At 44.8% G+C, this 22,573-nt stretch overlaps 1 protein-coding gene across 3 annotated transcripts in view; it reads left to right on the forward strand.

Annotated features, from left to right (window-relative positions):
- Positions 1-1,858: 1,858 nt before the first annotated feature.
- NXPH1 (neurexophilin 1) overlaps positions 1,859-22,573 on the forward strand; it is a 137,658-nt gene continuing 116,943 nt past the window's right edge. The window contains exons 1-2 of one of the 3 annotated variants that reach the window (XM_030264721.4): positions 1,859-2,133; positions 3,105-3,266. In XM_030264721.4, coding sequence (XP_030120581.1) covers positions 3,213-3,266 — 54 coding nt within the window. In that variant the 5' untranslated portion in view covers positions 1,859-2,133; positions 3,105-3,212. Of the gene's footprint in view, positions 2,381-3,104; positions 3,267-9,525; positions 9,731-22,573 lie in introns of those variants that run through there. The other 2 variants (XM_012571482.5, XM_072925559.1) reach the window with 2 other exon arrangements.

Here is a 22,573-nt window from a genome sequence, read left to right on the forward strand (position 1 = left end):
AACTGAATTGAGTTATACATAGAGTTGAATTGCTCCTTCCTGAAGAAATTATGTCTTCTCCAGGAATATGACCTACTGAAACCTGGTGGACTTTGCTTCTTCTGCTCCATACTAACCTGGCAATTTCATATCTAAAATAAGAGTAACTGTGCTGGGTTAAACAGCAAGTTATTGCAATGATCAGCAGTATGCTCCACACAGTCTATAGCAAGTTTGTTCTATGCAAAGAGAGAAATATCTATAATCTATCTATCTATCTATCTATCTATCTATCTATCTATCTATCTATCTATCTATCTCCTCTCCCTCTCTCTCTAATCTCTCTAGATTATTAGGTGTGCTTCTAGCCCCAGACTTACAGAGAAGTGAGAGTGGGAGAGAGAAAGGAAGGAGTTGCAAGGGAAAAGTCAGCTGCAGTTTTTTGGTATCCTTTTGAAACAAGAAGTCCCTAGGCAGCTTTAGCCTGCACTGCACCACGGAGGCTGTCTGGAGGGGCAGGATGACAGTATGATTCCTCGCAGGCTGCACGCTTCTGTTCAAAGCTGTGACATGAGCATTCTGCATGTCTAGCAGAGTGATGGTGCTGGAAGCATATGGAGGTGTCCATCTTCCAGGTGTTTGGAACAGAAATGGCTATGGGGGAGGGCTCTGGTGCAGCTCTTTCAAAGAGTGCTCATTACCTTCCCCATTCTTTCCCTGCTCCGCTTTTATTATAGTGTTCCAAACTCAGACCCCAAAATTAAAACAGTATTTTACAGCTTGATACTGAATCCTCGGATCACAGATATTAGTTACCCCTATGTGCTCTGAGAGAAGGATTTGACAGGACAACTGAAGTCTTCCTTTTCTTTCTCATTTCCCTCTCTGTACAGCTTACTGGCACGCTTCTTGCTTTGGCTTTGGGAAGTGATAAATCTGAGGTTTGCTATTGAGTTTGGGCATCTGGTAAAACTGCTTTGTGCTTCTGGTATCCTTCCCTTCAACCTGCCCCAATGTCACACTAGTAATGATACCGTTTAGGGGATGGAAGAGTGTGTGAAAAACATTCATAGGATTCTTTGTAAAGTAGAAGCAAAAACAGGTCGGTGAGACCTTCCCATTTGTATGACAGCTGGCAGGATAAGCCACGGCAGCCGACGGGGGTGAGCTTTCCAGCTTCACTCGGAGGGGCTGTCCAGCTACAGGTTCCTGCTAGTGTGGGAGAAGCAATCCTTCCATCCTGGAGCCTGGCTCCCGCAGCCGTCACCCATCTGGGCTCCGCGATCCTGCTGCCTCCGTGCCTGGCTGGCGGGCGCCCGCTGACTTCCCAGGCGGAGCAGCACTGTCGATGCACGGGACACGGCAGAGGGAGGTGGAAAAACTAAAATGAAAGGGAAAAAAGAGGAAGAAGGTGCTCTGCCATGCTTCTTTAAGGCTGACAGCCGGCTCCCGCGGGCAGGCGGAGAGGGAAAGGGCTGTGCCCAGGCAGCAGTGCGGGCAGCAGGGAGGGCAGGGAGGGCAGCGCCCGCTCCCGGGCAGAGCGAGGCAGCAGGCGGATAGGGGAGGCAGCAGGGACAGGGCAGGACACACGGCAGGCAGCAGGGCGGGCAGGGCAGGCAGCAGGGACAGGGCAGGACACGGCAGGCAGCAGGGACAGGGCAGGACACACGGCAGGCAGCAGGGCGGGCAGGGCAGGCAGCAGGGACAGGGCAGGACACACGGCAGGCAGCAGCGCGGGCAGGGTGGGCAGGGCGGGCAGAGCAAGGCAGCTCGCGTCGCCCGGGGAGGGCTCTAATTCATCACCCCGTTCAGCCGAGAGGATGGGACGCCGCTAAACTCCCCTTCCTCCCTCCTCCCTTCCCCCCTCGCCAAGCAAGCCCCCCCCTCCTCCCCCCGCCGCTGCTCTTTCTCTTTCCCCAAGCAGTGAGCCTCGGACAGTGCTCGGCTCCAGCGCTTTATTTTAAGATGATCGGCCAAGGGCTTTGCAGATAGATTTTATCTGAAGTTAAATAGCAGGCGCTCGCCGCTCACTCGCCAATAAGTCATTTTTAATAGAGACAAATCGCTCTGGACGCCCCGGAGCGCCAGTACCGCCGCTCCTGCCCGCGCCCCCCGCCGAAGGCGAGCGGGCAGCCCGGGCAGCTCCCTCCTCCCGTAAGTGTCCTGCTCGGCGGATCCTGCTCGTGTGCGGAGAAGGGGAGGCAAGGGGGGGAGAGCCTGCCAGCCGCCCCGCCGCCCTGACAGTGCCTGCGCTGGATGCACAGCGGCCGCGGGACACCTCGGCGCGGAGCGCGGCGAGGAGATGCGCAGGGGCGGTGGGCTGCGCCGCGGCACTCAGCCCCTCTAGGCTCGCCCATGGAGCGTCCCGCGGAGCCCCGTCCGCCGTCGGATCCCCCACGCCGTACGTATCCCCACCGCGGGCCCCCGCGGCGGCGGGGCTGTCCGCAGGCCGCGGGGACGGAGAAGGGCTGGGGCAGGGGATGGGGGTCCTCGCCCGCCGGGGCGCCCCGGGGCGCGGTCCCGGCCCGGGGCAAGGCACGGCGCACCTTTAGGAGCGGCAGAGGGAGGTGGGCGTTTGCAGGGGTAAGCAGATCCTGCTCGGGCGTCCCGAAGGCAAAGCTCTCTGCCTCGGCTTTAAGCGCCCAGAAGCATCCGGAGCCACGACCCCAGCGTCTGCTGTCGCCTTCTCCCCGCTCCGGCGCCGCTCCGCTCCCTAGCACGGTGCCGGGGCTCCGCAGCCAACTGGCGGGCGCTGCCGCCCGGTCCCCGCCGAGGGCACACAGACAGGCAGGGCTGGCAGTGGCACCCCCGGGCCGTCCCAGCCCACACCACGGGGCTCTCCCGCCCAGCAAAAGGACTGAGCGCCGGGGAGCGCTGCCTATAGGCGGTCTGCCGCCACCTCGGACCGCTCGGACCGTGCGATCACTTTGCTTTGACGCTGGATTAACTCGATTTTAATCGTTTTTTGTTTCCCCCACCCCCATTCACACACCCCATCTCCTCCTTCTCTCCTGCTGCCGCCCCCCCCCCCCCGCCCCTCTTTCCCTACACACCTCTCTTCCCCCCTTGTGCTGAGCCTAACCTTGTCTTGTGGTCATGGGATCTATAATTTCGTTTTTGTCTAGGCTGGTGAGAGCTCTGCTTGTTCTGTAAAGTGGATGTCAGGTGGATCTATGTTCTGGAAGAAACAAAGAGGCAGCGAAAGCAGCGCGGGGGAAGTTTGAGCGGCGAGGATGCAGGCTGTGTACTGGTACGCGGTCCTTCTCCTGCAGCCCACTCTCTACCTGGTGAGTGTCCCCGGCCCCTCTCACGGGCCAGGCATGGGGAAGCTCCTCGGGGAGGAGGGCGCCAGCCTGGCGGAGAACGAACAAACTCACGGCAACTACTTGCACCCCGCAGCCAGCCCTGCCTCCCGGGGCCGGGGCGGTGCGGGTCCCGGGAAATCTCCCGGGAAATCTCGGCGGGGCGCGAGGAGTGGGGGCGCAGACCTGTAACTTCTCCGCGGGGAAGGAGTGCTCCGCTGGGCCAGAGCAGGGTCAGGGTCTCCTGGGCCGCGTCCCCCGGTGCTACCTCCCGGACCGGGTCCCTGGGTGTCTGCGTGGGCACCAGAGCACCGCCGCGGGGGCTCCCGGCCAGGCTGTGGGATGGAGGCAACTTCCTGCCCTCTGCTCCCTCCTGAGGGTGGGAGCCCCTCCGGAAGGGAAGCCCCGCGGTGTGCCACTACGGGCGGTGCGGCACCGGCGGGAGGGCACTCGGCGGCGAACACAGCTAGTATTTTCTGCAAGAAGTGTCATTGACTTTCGTAGCAAATCTCTTTTAGGATTACCGCGGGAACACGAGTAAACATCGGCGTTATCTCCTCTCTCACACACACACACACTTTATTCCCGCTACGATTGCAAGGAACAAAAACCAGGCAGACTGCTCCTTTGCAGTCTGCATCCTCTCTCGCTTGCGATGAGTTAAGCAGGCAAACGCTTGGCGGCAGCTCATCCCCGTGGCTACGGGGGAGGGAAAAGACCTTTTTCCAGGAGCGTTGCCGAGAGAAGCACACCGGCGCCCGTGCTGGGGGTGGTGACAGCGACGGCCCGGCTCCGGTTCCCGCTCCGGCTCCGGCTCCCGAGCTCTTCGGGCTCCCGGGGCTCCCGGGGCTCCCGGGGCTCCGGGCGCTGCCCGCGCCGCCGCTCCCTGCGCTGTGGCGGCTGCGCCACCCGGGGGCGCTGCGGGGCGGCGCGCGCGGCCCCGCGCGGAGCAGCCAATCGGGCGCGGGCCCGGCGCGGGCGGGGGCGGGGGGCGCAGGCGGGGCCGCGCGCGCTCCTCCCGCGCGCTCCTCCCGCGCCCGCGCAGCGCCCGCCGCGCCCGGCCCGGCCCGACCGAATCCCGGCCCAATCCCGGCCCCATCCCGGCCCCATCCCGACCCCATCCCGGCCCCATCCCGGCCCCATCCCGACCCCATCCCGGCCCCATCCCGGCCCCATCCCCGCCCGGCACCTCCCGGCCCTTCCCGTGCCCGCCCGACGTGGGGTCCTGCCCTCTCCGGGCGGTGCCACATCTGCCGCGGGCGTCTCTCCTCCCTGCGAATTTTATAGCCGGGGTGGGGGTGGAGGGGTGGGGGGAAATGGGGAGAAAAGTGCGTGGCAAATAATCCATCAAAAAGCCGGAGCGAGATCGATACGTCGTGTTAAATTTTAAATGTATTTGCTGGCAGTTAAACTGCTCTCGACTCATTACAACAACAGTGCTGGATTTATTCTAATGCGCTGCAGTCTGAACAACAAGCGCATTAATTCTCCTTTAATTGTAAACTGGGAGCATTTGAAAACCATTCAGTGTGCAAATTATGCTGATTCAATTACCGTTTAGTTACAGACTTCATTACCTGAATACTTTTTTATTTCCTGAGGATTTGGCATTGCAGAGTGAAGGAGACGATTTTCAAGTTTCCCTCGAAACCATGCGAAATATGATACAGAAAAAAAACCCCCAAAACCCAATGTCGGGAATAAAAGACAAGCTAGGGGGAGGGAATGAGCCCTTCAGCTGATCTGTGTCTTCTGCCAAAACACTCGGGGAGGATCCAAAGGATTTCCCTAGCACGATTCTTCCTTCTAACTCGATACTTCCACGTCTGTGCCAATCTTCCCCTATTCTCTGTATTTCAGGAGTGACTCTGAAAGTTTGCATTAGGCTATCACAGGATAACAAACTGTTTATTAGCACCGAAGCATGAAGTTTTGATTAAAGCTTTAATGTGGCGCCACAAAGCAGCAAGGTGCAGCGCTTTGTTGTGCCTATCCATATGTGCACGTCGCTCCGCGTGGACAAAAGCAGTTTCAATTAGGAATTAAATTTTCAATGCTCAGACTGTTAGGAGGGTAAATGAAATGGCAGCACAAACAGCTTCCTATAGAGTTTGTTAAAAAAAACCTTTTTGAGAGGGGTTAATAATATAGGTGAGAGGGAAAATAGCCTGTTTCCCCTTCGCCTGAATTAGGAGGTGTTCATGGAGAGTGAACAGCTGCAGTGAGGCTGGGCTGCCTTGAAGTCACTCATTTACTGACACTGTCTGCCTTGTAATTTCTCTTCACTTAGCAAACCGCTGCTCTTTTTCTTTTTTTTCTTTCTTTTTTTTTTTTTTAAATCTTTTTTCTCCCTCCCCCTTTAAACCTCTTTGTAAGAAATCTTAAGGGGAAAAAAAAGTGCTTCTGCTTTTCTTCCCCTTTTAATAGAGCCATATGCTATCCAGCCTTATTGCCTGAAATTTATAGGGATCGTGGCCGATCTGAAAGAGTAGGAATTTTGCTGGTGTAGAGATGGTTCACCATATTATGTTTATTGAAAAGAACGTTAATTGTGCATTGCGAGGTTCATTTTCTCCTTATTTCGAGCTGTGCAGTGTATTGAAAGTGTTATATTTGGTTTGAAGTGGTAGTGTATTTCCTTTGGCCTAAAAACTTAGTACTTATTTGTCAGAATTAGGAGTTAACCTTTAAATACTTCAAAGTCTTGCAGTTCTTTTCTTCTCTGCTTTTAGAAAGCTGCCGAAAGTATTCAAATACCTACATTAGGTCTCGTTTACCACGACACTCCACATCACTGCTGTTCTTTCAAAAGCATCTTAGACTGATTCTAATGGATGATGTTTCCTTAACTAACAGTGCTGAGCTGAGCTCAAAATCGTCAGTGAGGAAGAACGTAAATAATAAAGAAAAAAGACCAAAATAACATCTGGAGATCGCAGTCTCTCATAGAATTGAGTTCTGTTTATAAGGACGCTGGGATTTTACACCATTTCTTTAAGGGAAACCTTCTCGTTGTACCTCCTGCGCAATTGCCGGTGAACTTCCAGTCCGACACCACAGGACAATAAAAGGCCAGGCTGTTTCTTTTCATTTCTTCCTTACTTTTTCCCCTCCTGTGTGGAAGCAGCAAGCTGTAGAAGTAACAGAACGCGCGGGCTTTTAGGAAGAACGGCAAGGATCCTCAGTGTTATTTCTCAGACGGACAGGTCAAGCAGGCCCTCGAAGGAGGAGGCAGATCTTTACCGTTCCGGCAGCTCCGGAGCCGCTCGGTGCGGCGGGGCACGGCGGGCTGTGGCCGGTAGCTCCCGGCGGCGACGGGCGCTCGTCCCGTCCCGTCCCGTCCCTCCCGTCCCGTCCCTCCCGTCTCGCCCGTCCCGTCCCGTCCCGTCCCGCCGCCCGGGCCCTGCGCACCCCCGGCCGCGGCGGCGCCGGCAGCGAAGGGCTCGCACAGGGCGGGATTTCACCCCCGGCACGGTCACACGCTCCACTCCCACCCGCTCTGTGGAGACCTTCCCGCACCGTACAAGCGCGGAGTAGGTACATGCACCTCTTTTGCTGGGATCATCCCGGCTCAAAGAGACTTCGGCTCATTATTTAGGCGCTCCTACACCGGAGTAGCGGGTACGGAACTAAAATTAGTCGGAATTTTGCGTGGCATGCAGCTAGGGTAAGGTGGCATGCTGCTAGGGTAAGGATCACTCCCCCAATTCATCCCCCGCCCGGCTTGTCGTCTTCTCCCAGCAAAGTGTTTATTCACCGGTGGGTTTAATTAGGATACGCTCTGGAGCCGGGTAGCAGAGTGCTTCAACTCTGTGCAGAAGTTAAGCAGCGCAAGAGCGAAAGGAGGGGTGGTTTATCCACCCCGCGGTGAAGGCTCTTTCGCAGGGGGAGCTTTCCTGCGCGGCGCTTTGCCAAGGGAGTAGAACTGCGGGGCTCACGGGGCATCTTGTTAAACACGGCGATGGCTTTGGCAGGGGGGCTTCGGAAACAGCCTGCTAACCTTCCCCCGCGCCGGGCTGGGATTTTAAGGTCTGTTTCACACCGTCACTGTAGCTTGGAGGCCTTCTGACAGCCGAGAGGAGCTTCCCTGCAAAATTGTTGTGAATAACAGAGGTTTAAAATTGTCCTCAGCGACGGCACACTTGGTACAGTATTTGCTGAGGGGGTAAACAGGGGGTTAGAGGCTCCGGAGTTTGTGTACATTTAATTTCTCTGCGTGTCGCACTGTTTGCGGTCATTTCACACCGGTTAATGAAGGCTGTGGTGAACGTGAGGAAATATCGTGCCGGCGAAGATAAGTTGATTTTTTTTCTTCTTTCTTTTTAAAGATTGTTGCTGCTTGTGACCTACTTTGTCATGGAAGAAAAAAAAAAAACAAACAGCAAACAAACCTACACCTCTACAGGCAGAAAACAAAAGAGACAGAAGGCATTGTCCTATCGTAATCACCACCCACAGTATTTTCTCAGAGGCATTTGGTAGTGAATGCATTTGGGTATTGCTTTTTTCTTCCCAAATAAGCGATTTCTTTCAATTTTCAAATTGACGTCGAAGTCAGGGAGGGAGGGGGAGAGCGCTTGGCGGGCACGGAGAGTAGTGGCTTTTTGTGCGGGGGAGTTTATCCTGTTCCCTATTTCTAAAACGAGTTTGAGAGACGCTGTAGCGGTGGTGTAAAGGGAAAAACTTACCCTCTCGGAAGGTAAGACATGGGAATAACAACGGGACCCCGACCTCGTGTAGGTGGAACATACTTATCCATGCTTTTTTTTTTTTTTAAATTTTTCCCAAGCGGAGGATAGTGCGCTCTTTTCCAGGCTTCCTTGCTTCCTAACCACCAGAGACCTGTGCTAGTTTTAGAAGGGGATTCCCCGCACTGAACTTTCTTTTTCTTGATGCTTAGTACACACTATTTTGATTTAGTATATAGTTGGAGAAAGCAATCTGGAATAGATTTCACCTTCTGGGGAGGTACCTGAATATAATCCAACATCCCTGCCTCTCTTCGAACAAACAAATCTCCCAAGTTGGTATGGTACCTAGAGGTATCCATTTTAACCTTTTTGATATTTCTCTGCATCTTTAAACCGCCATTTTAATTAACAAAAAGCCCATATCCTAATCGTCTTGGAAAGTGCAGTGAAGCAGTTAAGAAACCAATTGATCGGAATAGCCAGAACTTGGAGAAAATGAATGTGTGAACCATCCTACCCCTCCCTAGGATTGGCTTCTGTTCTCCCGACTGGATTTGGGTGAAGTATTAATGTGATTTAGCAGATAGTTTAACACCCAGCTCGCTCTTCTTGTAAGTCAGCATTAAACCACCTCCTGGGTGCTTTGTAAATACAGCTTTAGCATTTTTTTCATGCAGCAGATTGACATGTTGACGATTCTGCTTTAAGGAATGTGACAATAAAGTGGAAAACCAAAGGCTGGCAAGCACTTCATCAAGGATAAAAAGGTTCTGCTGCAAGGATGTCACTCAATTTATTGTGAAAGTCGAATGAATTACGTTTAATGAAAGTGCTCCCCAGATGAATATTACCAGCAATTTCCTGAGTGGGCTCTGTCAGATTGATATGAGGAAATGCCAACCCATATCAAAAAAGATCTCCAATCTCAATTACTATGCAAGCTTTCGAAGAGCTCCTTTTTATTGATATGATATATATTGGCGGGTTCTCAATGCTCTGCAAACTACTCTCTATTTAACAGGACAGTGCATTTCCCAGTTTATTGTTTAACACTACGTTTTTGTGGCTGTTGTATAAACTTCTGCGAGTGCCCTTTTTCGGAGGAGAAACTGCCTCCCATCCTCTTTCCCTTTCCGTGACCCAGAGAGACCGAAGTTGTGTGGCTGGCAGACAGCGATGCTCATTGCAGGAAGTTTGTTCAGCCTGGATGGACAAAACCGAAGGTCAGGACAAACAGCTCGGCAGAGACAATGGCATTGGATCCCCTAATTTTCAATGCATTTCTAGGCAACAATCCATATCACGGTAATATTTGTTATGACTAGCAATCCCAATATTCCCACCCTTTCTTCGTCATTCCTCTAGGGCTTCTAAGGGCAAATTAGGAATTCAATGAGCCCTCGAAGGGAGAGAAAATCTCTCTCGTCACCTCATCTACATAAGAATTGACTTTTCGAGAGGCTTTTGTGTTCTATTTTAACTACTGTGACGCCGGTCGTTACTCAAGAATACACCTTCTTTTCCCATAATCCGTCTTGCTGTGCTTGTTTGTGATTGATTCAGTCAGATTTCTTCTATTGCTTTGCCATACTCTTTCAATTTTTTGTATCAAAGCAGAGAGACGGTATTGAAGGACAACAGGGAGGCTCTCAAAACTCTGCAGTAGGACGGGGACATGGTTGCTTTCATGTGCGGCTGCACTTCTTGCATGAAGCACTAATGAGGAAGGAGAAAGACCTCGTCCTTAGCACATATCGGGTTAGTCTGGCTTTCGTTGCTGGATCCGCCACTGAAACTTTCTTCAGAGTACGATTAGCCTATGTGTTATTTATTTATTTATTTGTTTATTATCTAAAAGTGTGTTTTCCCTCCTCTGTCGGAGATGCTGAGTGTTTCGAGCCGCAGACGGCGAGTGCAAGCGCTGCGGGGAGAGCGGCCAGGCTCTGTCAGTGGGGCCGAGAGGGGGCTGGCACTGAGTGAGGGTCCCGCTCGGCGCCGGCCGGGGCTGGGCCGGGCCGGCAGCTCCGGGCGGCAGCACCCGGGACAGCGCCCGGGCCGGGCAGCACCGCGGACAGCGCCCGGCCCCGGCCCCGGCCCCGGCCCCGGCCCCGGCCCCGGCCCCGGCCCCGGCCCCGGCCCCGGCCCCGGCCCCGGCCCCGGCCCCGGCCCCGGCCCCGGCCCCGGCCCCGGCCCGCACCGCCGGCCGGTCGCTCACAGGCGCCCCGTCCTGGGCTAGTCAAGGTTTCGGGCTGCCGCTGCTTAGACCTCATCCTCAACACGCTTCGGATGCTTGGTGCTCTGTGCCAGTTTTCCTGAAGGAAGAAAGAGGCGGGTGGACCAGTAGATCGATGTATTTGTTTACTGTTGCTGCTGACTGTCTTTCTCTCAGTGCTAAAATGGTAGCTTTATTTTCTGAGGAAAAGATGGTCAGAGGGACAATACATGAGTATGCAGTGGAACAGGGGTGGTAGAATGAATCTGGGGATAGGAAACCTCTTCTGAGATGCTCAGGTTTGTCTCATTCTATCCCAGGATGGATGACAACATCCTCTCCTTTTGGAGAGAGACCAGAGAAATCCAAAAGCATTGGAGTAAAAAGTGAGGTCTGAGACATGGCTGACACCAAGCATGAGAACAGGGAGCTATTACTTAACAGTGACTTTTTAAATCTTATGGGTCGGGGCAGGAGTGTCTCTGATGTCATTTTTGGGGTAGTGGCACTCTGAGGCATCTGTGAGGGGCAGCCAGATCTTGCTCCCTTCAGTTGATTGCCTGTGTCCTGGCAGACAGTGCTCCGGGTATCTCCCAGCCCTCCACTTGCTTTCACGAGGAGATAATCACAGGCAACTGCCTCCACCCCTGTAAATCCCACTTACTATCAACAGAGCCATCCTCTACAGCTCTGCTGCCTGAAAAGCACTTGTCAATGAAACAGTGACTTTTGGCAAGGCAGGTGTAAGTGAATGACTGATGAAGAGTCCTTCAATGAAGGAATGTGATGGGAATTGACTGGGCTGAGAGGTAAAATAACCCACAATCTCCACCAGCCTTCCAGATAAAACCATAAGCCATTTATTCCTGATCCATATTCTGCCATGAATACCAGTAGTGATTGTGATGCTTTTCCTGGGTGTGAACATTCTCCAGTCCCTTTTGATTACACCATATCCCTGTGCGTCGTGTCTCACAACTGCATTGTCTGCTGCAGAGATACTGCTTTTATCTTCCAAATGCCACCCTCATTAATGTCAATGTCTCACTGTCCAGCCAGTGACAAATGTCTCAGGGACGTTCATCTGCTTTGCACACTGTGTCATCTCTCCCGCTGCCTTGTCTTTTCCTCTCCAAGGAGAGATTTAGTAATATTTTCTTCCTTGCCCCTGGAATCTGCTCAAAAACATTTTGTCCACCAGTTGGTCTCTGTCCTGTCCATTCACAAGTTAATTTTGCCAGTGTCCTCTGGGTTATCACTTCTCCTGTTAATCTGTTTGATCACTTTGATGACAGGTTGACCAGTGCATGCAAAGATGATCTGCTCTTTCCAAATCTGCAGGTCGTTGAAGGTGGAGAAATTAGGCCTACTGAATGATTATGATATTAGTGCCCTCTTTACCTCAAATTTCATCTCCTAACGCAGACTTGACACAAAAACCAAAAGAACAAAGAGCCTGGTTGTTTCTCTGTGCATGTAATCAGGTTATTGTGTGCACAAAAGCACTTGTGAATGCTCTTATTTTACTGGGCTTTTGAAAACTGATAAGTCAAATATGTCCATGTATTTTTTTTGTATATATACTTAAAATTTGGTGATAGCTGTGCAGCAGACTTGTTTTAGAAGCAGAGCTGACAGCCAAAATAATAGTAGGAAAAAAGAACTTTTGTTCTTGGAAAGGCATGTAATTAAATAATAATATATTAAAAAATATAAAATATATTAATTGTTATTATTATAGGAATATATGAGACATTAGAATTATATCTATTAATTTAAAAAGAAAAGTAGAGAGTCACTTAAATCTAACCAGTACAGTATCCTCAGCTGAAAATTATAAAATGCTTCTTTCCTTCCTAGTTGGAACATGCTTTGAAATAACAGAAGTAGCATTACCAGCGATTAGTGACCAGTGTGTTTTATGATCCTCTTTCTCCTTCCCCTGCCCTATGTCAGCCTTGCATTATGTGTGAGTTAACTTCCAGCTGGCACAATATTTTCTGCACTTGTTTTAGCAGTGCATGTGAGCTACTGGGTAACAGTAAAAATAGAAAAGGAGAAACATTCTGGCCATGTATTGAGAACACTATGGACAAACAAAGACTCCTCTGCAGCAGATCCTATGCCCTGATCCTGCAGTGTAATACAAGATAGGATTCCATGTAAATTGATGGTTTGTTTACTTGTATGAGGAGGACAGATTCTGTTTATGTTGAAGATTAAGTAGACCATTTCTATTTCTGAGAATTGCTTGTCACTATTCAGATACCACTTCAAATTGAAAGTGTAATTGGTAGCTCTTAAAAAATTTTAGCTAATGGAATTTTTGTTATGGGTAGTTCAGACCACCTGTACCATAATATTTATCTGCACAGTCATTTTTATAAGCTATTCTTGATTGAACTTTAGAAAAATAGTCCTTCTGCTCGGCTATTTTGTCAAGAAATGTTGTCATAGGCCTTCAGGTATATAAAGCTGCTTATATAAAATTAATGGACTGCTTTTTATATTTACATTCTCATGCATAGCATTTGAAGTCCTGCTAAAGAAAAGATAGTCCTAGGAATATTGTTTAAACTGTGTCCTCATGCTTATTGCACTGTCAATAACAGTATTGTAAAATATTGGTGTGCTTAAAATCAGAATGCTTATGTGTAATTTGACTCTAATTTAGAATAATTTCTGCTGTCACTTACTGCAACTACTCTGTATTACATACAGAGATTTTTCTTAATGTTTATGGGGGGAATACTTTGCACCTTGAGATGATTTAGTAAGAAATATTGATAGGTAAAACATGGCAATAGTACTGTAGCTCTGTGGAAGACAATTGCTGAGTGAACAGATCTTTAAGGATCAGGAAAATAAGAAAGACTACAGAAATGTGACATAAAAGATGTGCATAATAAATAGTACATGAAAACCTTCACAATTTAAAAAAGATGGGCTCCATCCTGCAATGGATATTACTTGACAATATCCACATTTTATATTCCTGCTTGTTTCTTCTCCCTGCTTCCACAAACCATCACATTTGCTTAGCTGACTTGCTTGTAGCAGGTGGCAGTGTAGTACGTGTTGCGAGCGGAGGGAAGTGCATCGATACCTCAGTGGAATCATGTCTGTGAGTGGTCACTCAGATTGGGTAAAAAATGATATTATCTGGCCCTTGACAAGACTGTGTTATTTGTGAATCATCATCTATATCTTTAGCTTCTGTCTTTGCTGACTCAGTGGGACCTCTAGCTGGGTGTCTCCTTCCTTTGTGAAGGAGAGCTCAGCGCTCTGTCTCTGCTAGCACAAGTCATTGCTGTGAGGTACCATCCCACAGAATTATAAATGTATTGGAATATAGCTTGTGTTTGGCTCTTAAATGTGCTAAATATTTGCTAGCTAGAGCAGACTGTGAGTCTTGAAAAAGTTATTCTATGGATTAGCAGATTGTAATTATATGGTTCAGTCTTCCAGTGTAACACAACTCAAATGAATATGGAAATGTATGACTAAATACATTAGAGGAGGTGCTGTTTTTGTTCTCCACAATTTATAGGATATTCTGAAATTGCAGTGTTGTAGCAGACACTTCAGAGAGAAGGCCAATAGCTTGCAACTACTTTTTAGAAGCAAAACACAATCTCAACTGAAGTCAGAACACTTGTTCACATATGCTTCAGTGCTTTACTGAGCTAGGAGAAAGTGAATGCAGTATGGTTTCTGCATTTTTTTTCGAGATATAAAACTTCTTCCATAGAGGAAAAGATAACATATCCATGTCTTCAAAAATATTACAGAGTAATGTTTTTGCCAAAAATCTGCTGAATTTACTTCTAGACTACTTAGAATCTATTGCAGTATTTTTCTATAACCAAGCAGTACACTTAATACTATCCCTTATTTGAAATATTATATTTATTATTATTGGATAATAATTAATGATCAAAAATCCTATAATTATGAGATAATAATTATTTTTTTATTAATTTTTAATTTTTTGAGTCACAATTTGTGACTTATTCTGACTATTGCTCCAGCTTCTGAAGAACTAGTTTACAAAAATACCTTTATCTATGAAATTAAACTAAAGTGTAGGATTTTGAAATAAAAAATTATTGCGTCTTATTTCTTTCTGTAAATGTGTTTTTGAAGCATTCAGAGAGCACCCTTACTACTGTTAGAACTACAAAGACATGCAAATGGTGGCATGCCTCAGACAGCCATACATGGCTGTTTTGCAGAGCTATATTTGGAGGTCTAAAGTTGAACTTTAACTGCACTATTGATGTACATGTTTTGCAGACCACTGCAGATTTTTTTTTTTTTTTCAGAAGAAAAATGTACTGGAACAATGACCATGTAAAGCAAAAAATGTAGCTTTATTTATTCTTCCACAAGAAACTTGCATGTTGATTCAAAATCACTCAGGCTCAGACGAACTTTGCCATTGATTTCTTTGGCTGCAAAATGGGGTCTTTAACTTGATAAATATTTCCATTTTATATGGGGGTTGGAAAGATATTTCATTACACTTTAGCTTGATTTTCTTTGTGAGAACTCTTTATTGATAGCTCACACAGGAAAGTAGTAGTAAACATTTCTAATGAACATGAAGGAATATGTATGTATGGGTATGTGGTATTCATAGCCTCTGGTCTGAGCAACTTAGTCCTCTGTGAAGTCAAAAAGAGCTGAGCAGGTTCTATACACTTTTATTTCTTTATTGTTTCTGTCATTGTTTTATTCTTTAGTAAAATTACTCAGAAGAATGTCATCCCGTCTTTGGCCTGCCATGATCTCCTTCCTGGAGATCCAAGTCCTTTTGTTCTCTGGCAGAATGGCTCCATGGCTACAGTACTCCTTCACCTAGAGTAATGACTGCATGGTTTGTCCCTAAACTTTGATATTTTACTTTATCCAAGCAGCACAGTGTTAGTCATCTATGTCTGGCACAAAAACAAACCTGTGCTGCCAGCTGCTACAGGTGGATGGTTTGCTTTAGCTCAACAGGTGGAGCTGTGACTTTGTTAGCCTCTTGATTCAGGCTAAAATTCATCTCCCCAGGCAGTTCCCTGACTCAATTTTGCTCAGGTGTTTTACACTCTCTAAATTTGTACTTACATTTCCATTGCTGATGGAAAGTTTTTAACCTCTTGACCTATAAAACATTTCAGGTAATGAGAGGCATATATGCTTATGTCTTCATCAAGAACAGTTAGTGTGTGGGGAATATGGTGGTTCTAGGGAGATTCTATGGAAGTTTTTATTTCACTTCAGCTTTGTGTAATAATGGAGAAATTAGATGGAGTACAAGATGGTATTTCACTTAGTCCTCTGTGAGCAAGGTCCACCTTGCACGATTGATTTTTTGTGACCTATTTTTTGTTAGGTTCTCAAAGACTGTAGAGATGTTTGGATCAATTCTGTCTTCAGCGTGCTTAGAGGAAGCTAGTTCCAGTAGAGTTATACCAATGACATTTATAAAACCAGCAAACTCATTGCTCATACATGCTAAAATTCTCATTTCATAGAATGCTTACAATCCTATGGGCCCTTTTTTACCTTGATTTAGCTGGAGCTGATCAATTGGTGATTGGAATGAATGATCATTCTGTGTTGGGAAAATATATCATAGGACAACCAGGGAGTGGCTTGAAATAAGTTGGGATCATAGTGTGGGGATCCATATATGAAGGTTCTTGCTTCTCCAAAGATTTCAATTTACTGTATTCTCATGTTTCTTTATTTATTTTTCAACATACCTCTGTATAAACTTGTTTTGTCTAATTAATGTTTAGAGAAAGGCTGTTTTCCTATGGATTTGTGCATCCCTTGGTAAGTCAGTGCTTCGAATATGATACTAGATGTTCACTATTTGTGTCAGAAGTGTTCTGGATACTGCACTTACAGAGGCAAAGTCAGGGGAGCAAAGACAATACTAACTGGGGGTTTCAAGTCACAGCATCTCCAGCAAAGAAATAACCATTGTGATTAGATGAAACAAAGAGCTTCCAAACAAACTCCAGACTAAACTATGCTGGAGACATTCACTGAATGCTTATGAATAAAATAAGCAGAAATCAAAATAGGAGACGTTTTTTAATGAACAGAAGTATAGGGTAAATTAATCAAATAAATTGTTTGCTATTAATAATGTGACCAGCTACAGTAAGATTCCAATAAATATGCCTAGTGTGGATGGAAAATCTACACCACTGAAATTGCATTGATGAATTTATCCTAGTTTCCAGTGCTTTCTGAGTTTGTATTTAGGAAAGAAAAGCTGTCATAAAGATAGCCTGGCAAAAAATCGTCTCAATTTTTTTTTTTTAATTGAGATACTTCTGTTTGATAGTGAAAGTAATTTCAAGTTACTTAAGGATGTTAAATATATCACTGCTTAGGCAGAGAATAATTAGCAGAAATATCATATATAGCATAAAAGTGACCTCTACTTTTGTTGGAAGACTCATTGGGAAATGCATATTATTACCTCTCATGCCTGAAGAAACAGGAGGTTAATCTTTAATAGAATACTGATGGTTCTAAAATATGAATGAGTCACTGTAGTTGCATGGAAATAGGTACAGTAATCAAAAGGCAATCCCAGCACAAATTCCTTCTTAGAAATCAAAATAAAATCTCAAAACCCCCAGAATCTGAATAAAGATTCATTCCTAATTGCTTAGCACTGATGCCTGTTTTTACAAGAGTCTGTCTCCATCTCTGAGCCTGTACCTCTATTTCATTCTTGACTACTTAAGAATTGTTTACATCTTGCATTGTTGGTGTCTGAGTCAGTGTTACCCACAAACTTGAAACTCTGAGTTCAGTCACAGGCTCGGTTTAAGGCTGAACTCCCCACCTAAGGTTTCCATTTCTCACACAATTTTACTGCTATTGAACACAGAAAAAAAACCTCTCTCAAATGTCCAACAAAATGACTGTGCAGAAAGTTATTCTTACATGCAATAATTTTTATTTTTCATCTCTTGTATCACAACTTCTAGCTTTAATTGTTTAACTACTTTATATTACTCCATAATTAATTCACATCAACCATGCACTTAAGCTCTGTCTTGTGACAGCCTGAATATACTTTTTGCAAGTTTTTCAGTGTGCACGTCCTCACTGAACAGTACCTTTTCCATGGTTGGTATAAGTTAGACTTGACCATCCCAGGCTCAGCTATCAGCTGCATTCACATTTTCAAGCATCCTGTTAGTCAGTTGTAAGAAATGAATAGCATATAGCAAAGCTTTGCTCCCAAGTAAGTGACTGCATCCCACATTCAGCTATCACTTACAACAGAATTAGTGCCAGCTGTGGTAGACTTCTGAGTTATTAACTTAAATATAACTTAAAGTAATTAACTTACGAGTTATTTAACTTAAATGCCACCACATCAGCCTAAAATACCATCACTTCTCTAGTATTCTGTTGATTCACATAAGAACATGAAAACAAAGAAACAAAACAAACAAAAGCTAACCAACCAACCAAAAAAACCAAACCAAGAAAACTCCCAAAAACCTCCAAACCAAAAAAAGGTAATGCTGACCATCAGGAAACAGTTCTAGCTGGGTGTGTAAGACCCTAGACTTACAAAAGATCTTGTGACAGGGTCACAGGACTTTTCCACTATCATTTTCTCTGTCTCTTGTTCGTATTTTTCTCATCAGCCCAGTGACTGAAGCTTCTTCTGGGGATTTAAGAGATTCAGTTTCTTACTTCTTCAGGAAATGTGATTCCAAACCTTACAAATAGAGGTAATTGCTTTAACCACTGCCTGGTGAAATAATCTTTGTGGAATTTTCTTGATTTTGCTTGTTCATTTTATTCTGCTTGGTTTAATGCAGTCAGGGACTGCTTTAATCTGAAACAGGATCTCATTGTAGGTAGACTCTGAGACATTTGTGTAATTAAGTCTCCCTTTCTTGCTCTTTGGCCTTATGTATTTGAGTTCACTCATAAAGGAAGCATTTCAAATTTTGAGAGCCCTATATCATGTGCAAGAAATTCTTGAACCAGAAAGCTGAAGATATGTTGCCTTGCCAATCCTATTCATTGGACATACTAGTAACAGCAAAATAAGTTACTTAATTCTAGGAGAATTTATGCTTCAGAAATGTCAGAAAGTTTTTAAGTTAATTCCTTTTCTTTCTCTGGTTGCTTTGTTTGGACAGTTTAGTAGCTTTTATTAATTATGCTTTCAGGAAATATTTCCCAACAGAAATATGTGTGCAGCTAATTCCAGGTTATGATCTTTAACAGATCCCTTGGACAAAGAGCGTAAGCCTGTCACTGTAGTAATTGTAGGCACCTTCTGGATCAAGCCTGAAGGATCTTCCAAGGTTGCTAACAGTAAGCATAGGCAGCCCTGAGTTTTATCTGCTTGCTGAACCTCAATTATCTTCACAGCTACATACAAGTTCAGTTCTCATCATACATTTTAAGAAACCCTGTCAGTCTGTCATAACACAGTAACTAATTAGTAAGTAATTGCTTCTGGAAAGCTGTTTGTGTGCCCAAGATCCTGAAAGCTCTATTTTTTTTTCCTGAAGATCAATACCCATGGTTAGCTATCGAAGCATATTGTTAGCTTGTAACAAGTTACCAATTTGCAGGCCACTACCCTCACTCCTTGTCCATTAATTTTAAGCTTATAATTTCCTTTGTTTGATGATTTGTATCTATCATCTATGCATAAAAACCTGTAATAAATTACTGGATTGCAAGCTCTCTTTATGTTTATCTGATTTTTCATTCTCAGTGCACCTGCAGGAACTGTCAGGAAAGGAAAGAAGAACTTGGCTCCAGCATCTTGTCTTGGTCTAGGATATATGGAGCAAGGATTGAAGGGGTGTTCTTGCTTGGTGCAACTAACTCTATGGGATATGAAGAAGGCAAACTTTTCCAGAGCTGAAACCTGTTTAGGTCATTCTGTGAAAACAGACATGAGTGTTAAAACATGTAAAGAATACTAATGAATTTTAGCTATAGAAACAGAGGTAATTCTGGGGAGTGGTTAAGGCTTGATATGGAAAACACCCAACAAGCATTCTAGGAATGATTCAAAAAGACCATGCCCTAACACATTTTAAAGGTTTTTCCTTCTCCGGAAATGCAGCATCAGGACTTCTCAAAGAAAAATTGGTTTTGGTTTATTTTCCAAAGCCTGGGATATTTTACTGTAGCCTTGTTCTCTAAACCATTTTGTGTTAATCTTCCACAAAGACTAAGTAAATACTCAGGTAGATACCTTGCAGGGAAAAAATTTTGTTCCAAGTAGTTGGAGTTCAGCAAACTATTAAGCAATTGGAAAAAGGGTCTTATTCCATGAAGTTTCAGGCAGCCTTAATCACAGCCATTGCTACCAGAACCATCTAGAGTTTATAAACACATGTATCCTAGGTGTTCTGTGTGACAGTAATTTCCAATATGGTGTTACTCTGTGAATAATTGTTGCCCTTTTTTTAATGTTGTACTTTGGAGTAGCTCCATGGTTAAACAGAATAGTCAGAAGAATGCAGTTATTGTTGATATTTATAATTTCTTTATAACATTACCTATTCTATGGTGCTTACAAACAAGAATGTTAGTAATAACTTTTTAATCATGAGGTTCTTAGAAAGTGCAGAGGGAATACTGTGATGTAATGGATAGATTTTTCAATATATAATTTAAAAAAAAAATTGAAAGTGTCAGGCGCATTTGGTATACATACAAAAAATATGCTGTCCTTTAAGTGTTTTAACACACAGATTGTATCTAATTATATGTAGCTTTAATTATTTCCTAAAGACTCTGTCCTAAAAGTATCGACATTATAGTGCTGCTGGCCCTGGAGGATGTGATGTATTTCATTTTGAATAAGGCTTTTCCAAGCTGCCATCTCTTTATGGGTAGACCTTTTTATCTGTACAGATGAAACTAGCTTGTTATAGTAGCTCAAACATAATTAATGATCTGTTTGTGCAGACCAGTTAAGGGACAAAGAAACAGCCTCTCATTATTTCTTATTTCTCCATCTTAAAATTAGGAACTTTTTCGACTGGCAAACAAAAATAGATCACCAGTATGACAAGGTCTTTAGTGAAATGTACTGGTAGCAGGATTAAGAAAATCTTGCTTCATTTCAGACTATGTGTGACCTTGGGGGATCTCAGTTATGCCTTGGGACAAAAAATTAAATGTTTCATTTTGTAGTGGTACATCTTTTACCTTTATGTGGATTTCAAAATGTAAATAAAATTGCTTTCTGTCAGTGTGCTGTGTGAAGGTCGCAGTCATATTCACCACAAAAATTCAAAGTGCCATTTGACCCATCATTGGTTCAGTAGATAACAATGCATTCCATTATGCATTCCATTCCCTTCCAGTAATCTAATTTGTAAGCACTTTGTAGCCCAATATTTTATGCCTAGCTGCTAAAAAGCAAGAAATAAACCTTTAAGAACTTCATTGCAGATTTATTTACTGAATGTCTGTGTATCAAATGAGAAGATTTTAGAGTGCCAGGACATCTTGTATTGCAGTCTTGTAACAAGACTGAATATTATTAAAGATAGTAGGAATGACTAGAAAAGGAGTTCAAGGGCTCTCTGATATATTTACTTTAAACTTTTATGTGCTTGTTATTAGCATAACAATTCTCTCAGATCATCTTTTCTGTAGGTTTGGCATAAACTGCATTCTGCTAAAATTGAAAATAAATAAAAGCTACTGTGCCTGCTGTTTAGAGGTGGGGATGCATAAAAACACAGTTTTAATTAAATAGAATTTTTCTAATTTTGACAGTGCAAGGTCTGGGATGAGTGTGAAGTTTATTTGCCACAATGCAGCCTGCCCAAGTGCCCACAGATTTCTCTCTGGATATCTGGAATATTTCTTGGCCAGAGCTTCAGCCGGTATTAGGTCTGGATGGTTCCCCTGATCTGGCCATATGTGACTATGCATACCTTCTGTTGTTGCTTCCTCTCTTGGCTAGCAGACAGTTGTTCTGAAAGTGTGTAAACTGTTAAGCTTTGAAACAGAAACAAACTCTTAAATGCTTAATGCTGGCATGAGACTTTCCTACATGCGGCTTATTCTGTATATGCTCAGTAGAAGCAGTAGATTTTTTTTCCTCCAGAATGTGAACAATATATTTTTCTTAAATATTTATGTGCTGCATTATTTAGAGCTTCATTAGAAATACCTGATATTGGCCATAGGTAGAATCAGGACACTAAATTCAGTGAACTGATTTGGTCATAACTTTTTTTCTGTATCCTGTGGAACACACTGAATGCACTACCATGAGATTATCTCAACAGATTTGGGAGGAACCACTATAAACTAACCACTATTAGACTCTACAAACACTTTACAGCAACAGAATTTGATGTAACACACTTCCCAGACTCCCCCCAGATACCCGTGGATCTCTAAAAAGATCTGACTTGCAGTATTAAGCAAAGATACTGTGGATTAAATTTTTACAAATATATTCTTAGTTTTCTGTGGTGGGATTTCATATAGGTTCTTCTGTTAGGAACAGAAGGAGTTGTCCCAGTGGCTGGTACTGGGGAACTCAGTACCTTTCATGAAGTAGATGTTTGTAGAGAGTTATTGTAGAGAACATACTTGGGGCTCTTTCTTAAAACATAACTGCATAGCCAGATGCAAACAACTTCAGTGCTTGGCTAGGCTGTCTTTTGGGCTATGGGAGCAGGAAGTATCCCTGGTCCTGAAGATATGCAGCTCAGTTAGGAAATCAAAGTGTTTGACTGAGCAAAGAAAGAGCACCTTCCTCTTAGGTGAACTGTTAGCATGGGTGGGTAGCTGTGCACAAACATAATTGTCTTCATCTTGGAAATTACTCACATGTTGGCAAAGAAAATCTCTGTGTTTGACCATACAGATATATTGTTGAATTCTATCCTGAGCCTCAGCATAAATGAACAAGATAAATATTATGACTGAGGCACAGGAGTAAAGATTTATCTTCCAGAAATTGCCTTGTTCTTCCTTTTGTTGCCTGCTTTACTTAACCTTTGCTTACAAAGGTATTTCTAGGCTAAAGGGATATGAGGTCAGTGTTTATTTGTAATATTCACAGCAAAACTCAGCTTGAAGTGAAAGGACTCCTTTAGGAGTCTAAGGGAAATGGTTCTTTAGTTTATTAACCAAGGGGGAATATTTTTCAGAATGGATATGTTTAAAAGTCTCCTGTTAAGCTCAATGAGATCTAAGAATATGGGCTGACTATAACCAAGATTACTGCATGTTTTGGAGAAGTAAAGCTCGAGGGTTTTATGTTGATTTATTTTTCCTTTTACCATTTTATGCCATCTTTTTTGAGGAAAAGTACTAGCAGGAAAGAGCCCTAGGGGTTATAAAATGTACTCTCA

This window comes from Taeniopygia guttata, chromosome 2, assembly GCF_048771995.1.
Source record: "Taeniopygia guttata chromosome 2, bTaeGut7.mat, whole genome shotgun sequence".
NCBI lineage: Eukaryota > Metazoa > Chordata > Aves > Passeriformes > Estrildidae > Taeniopygia > Taeniopygia guttata.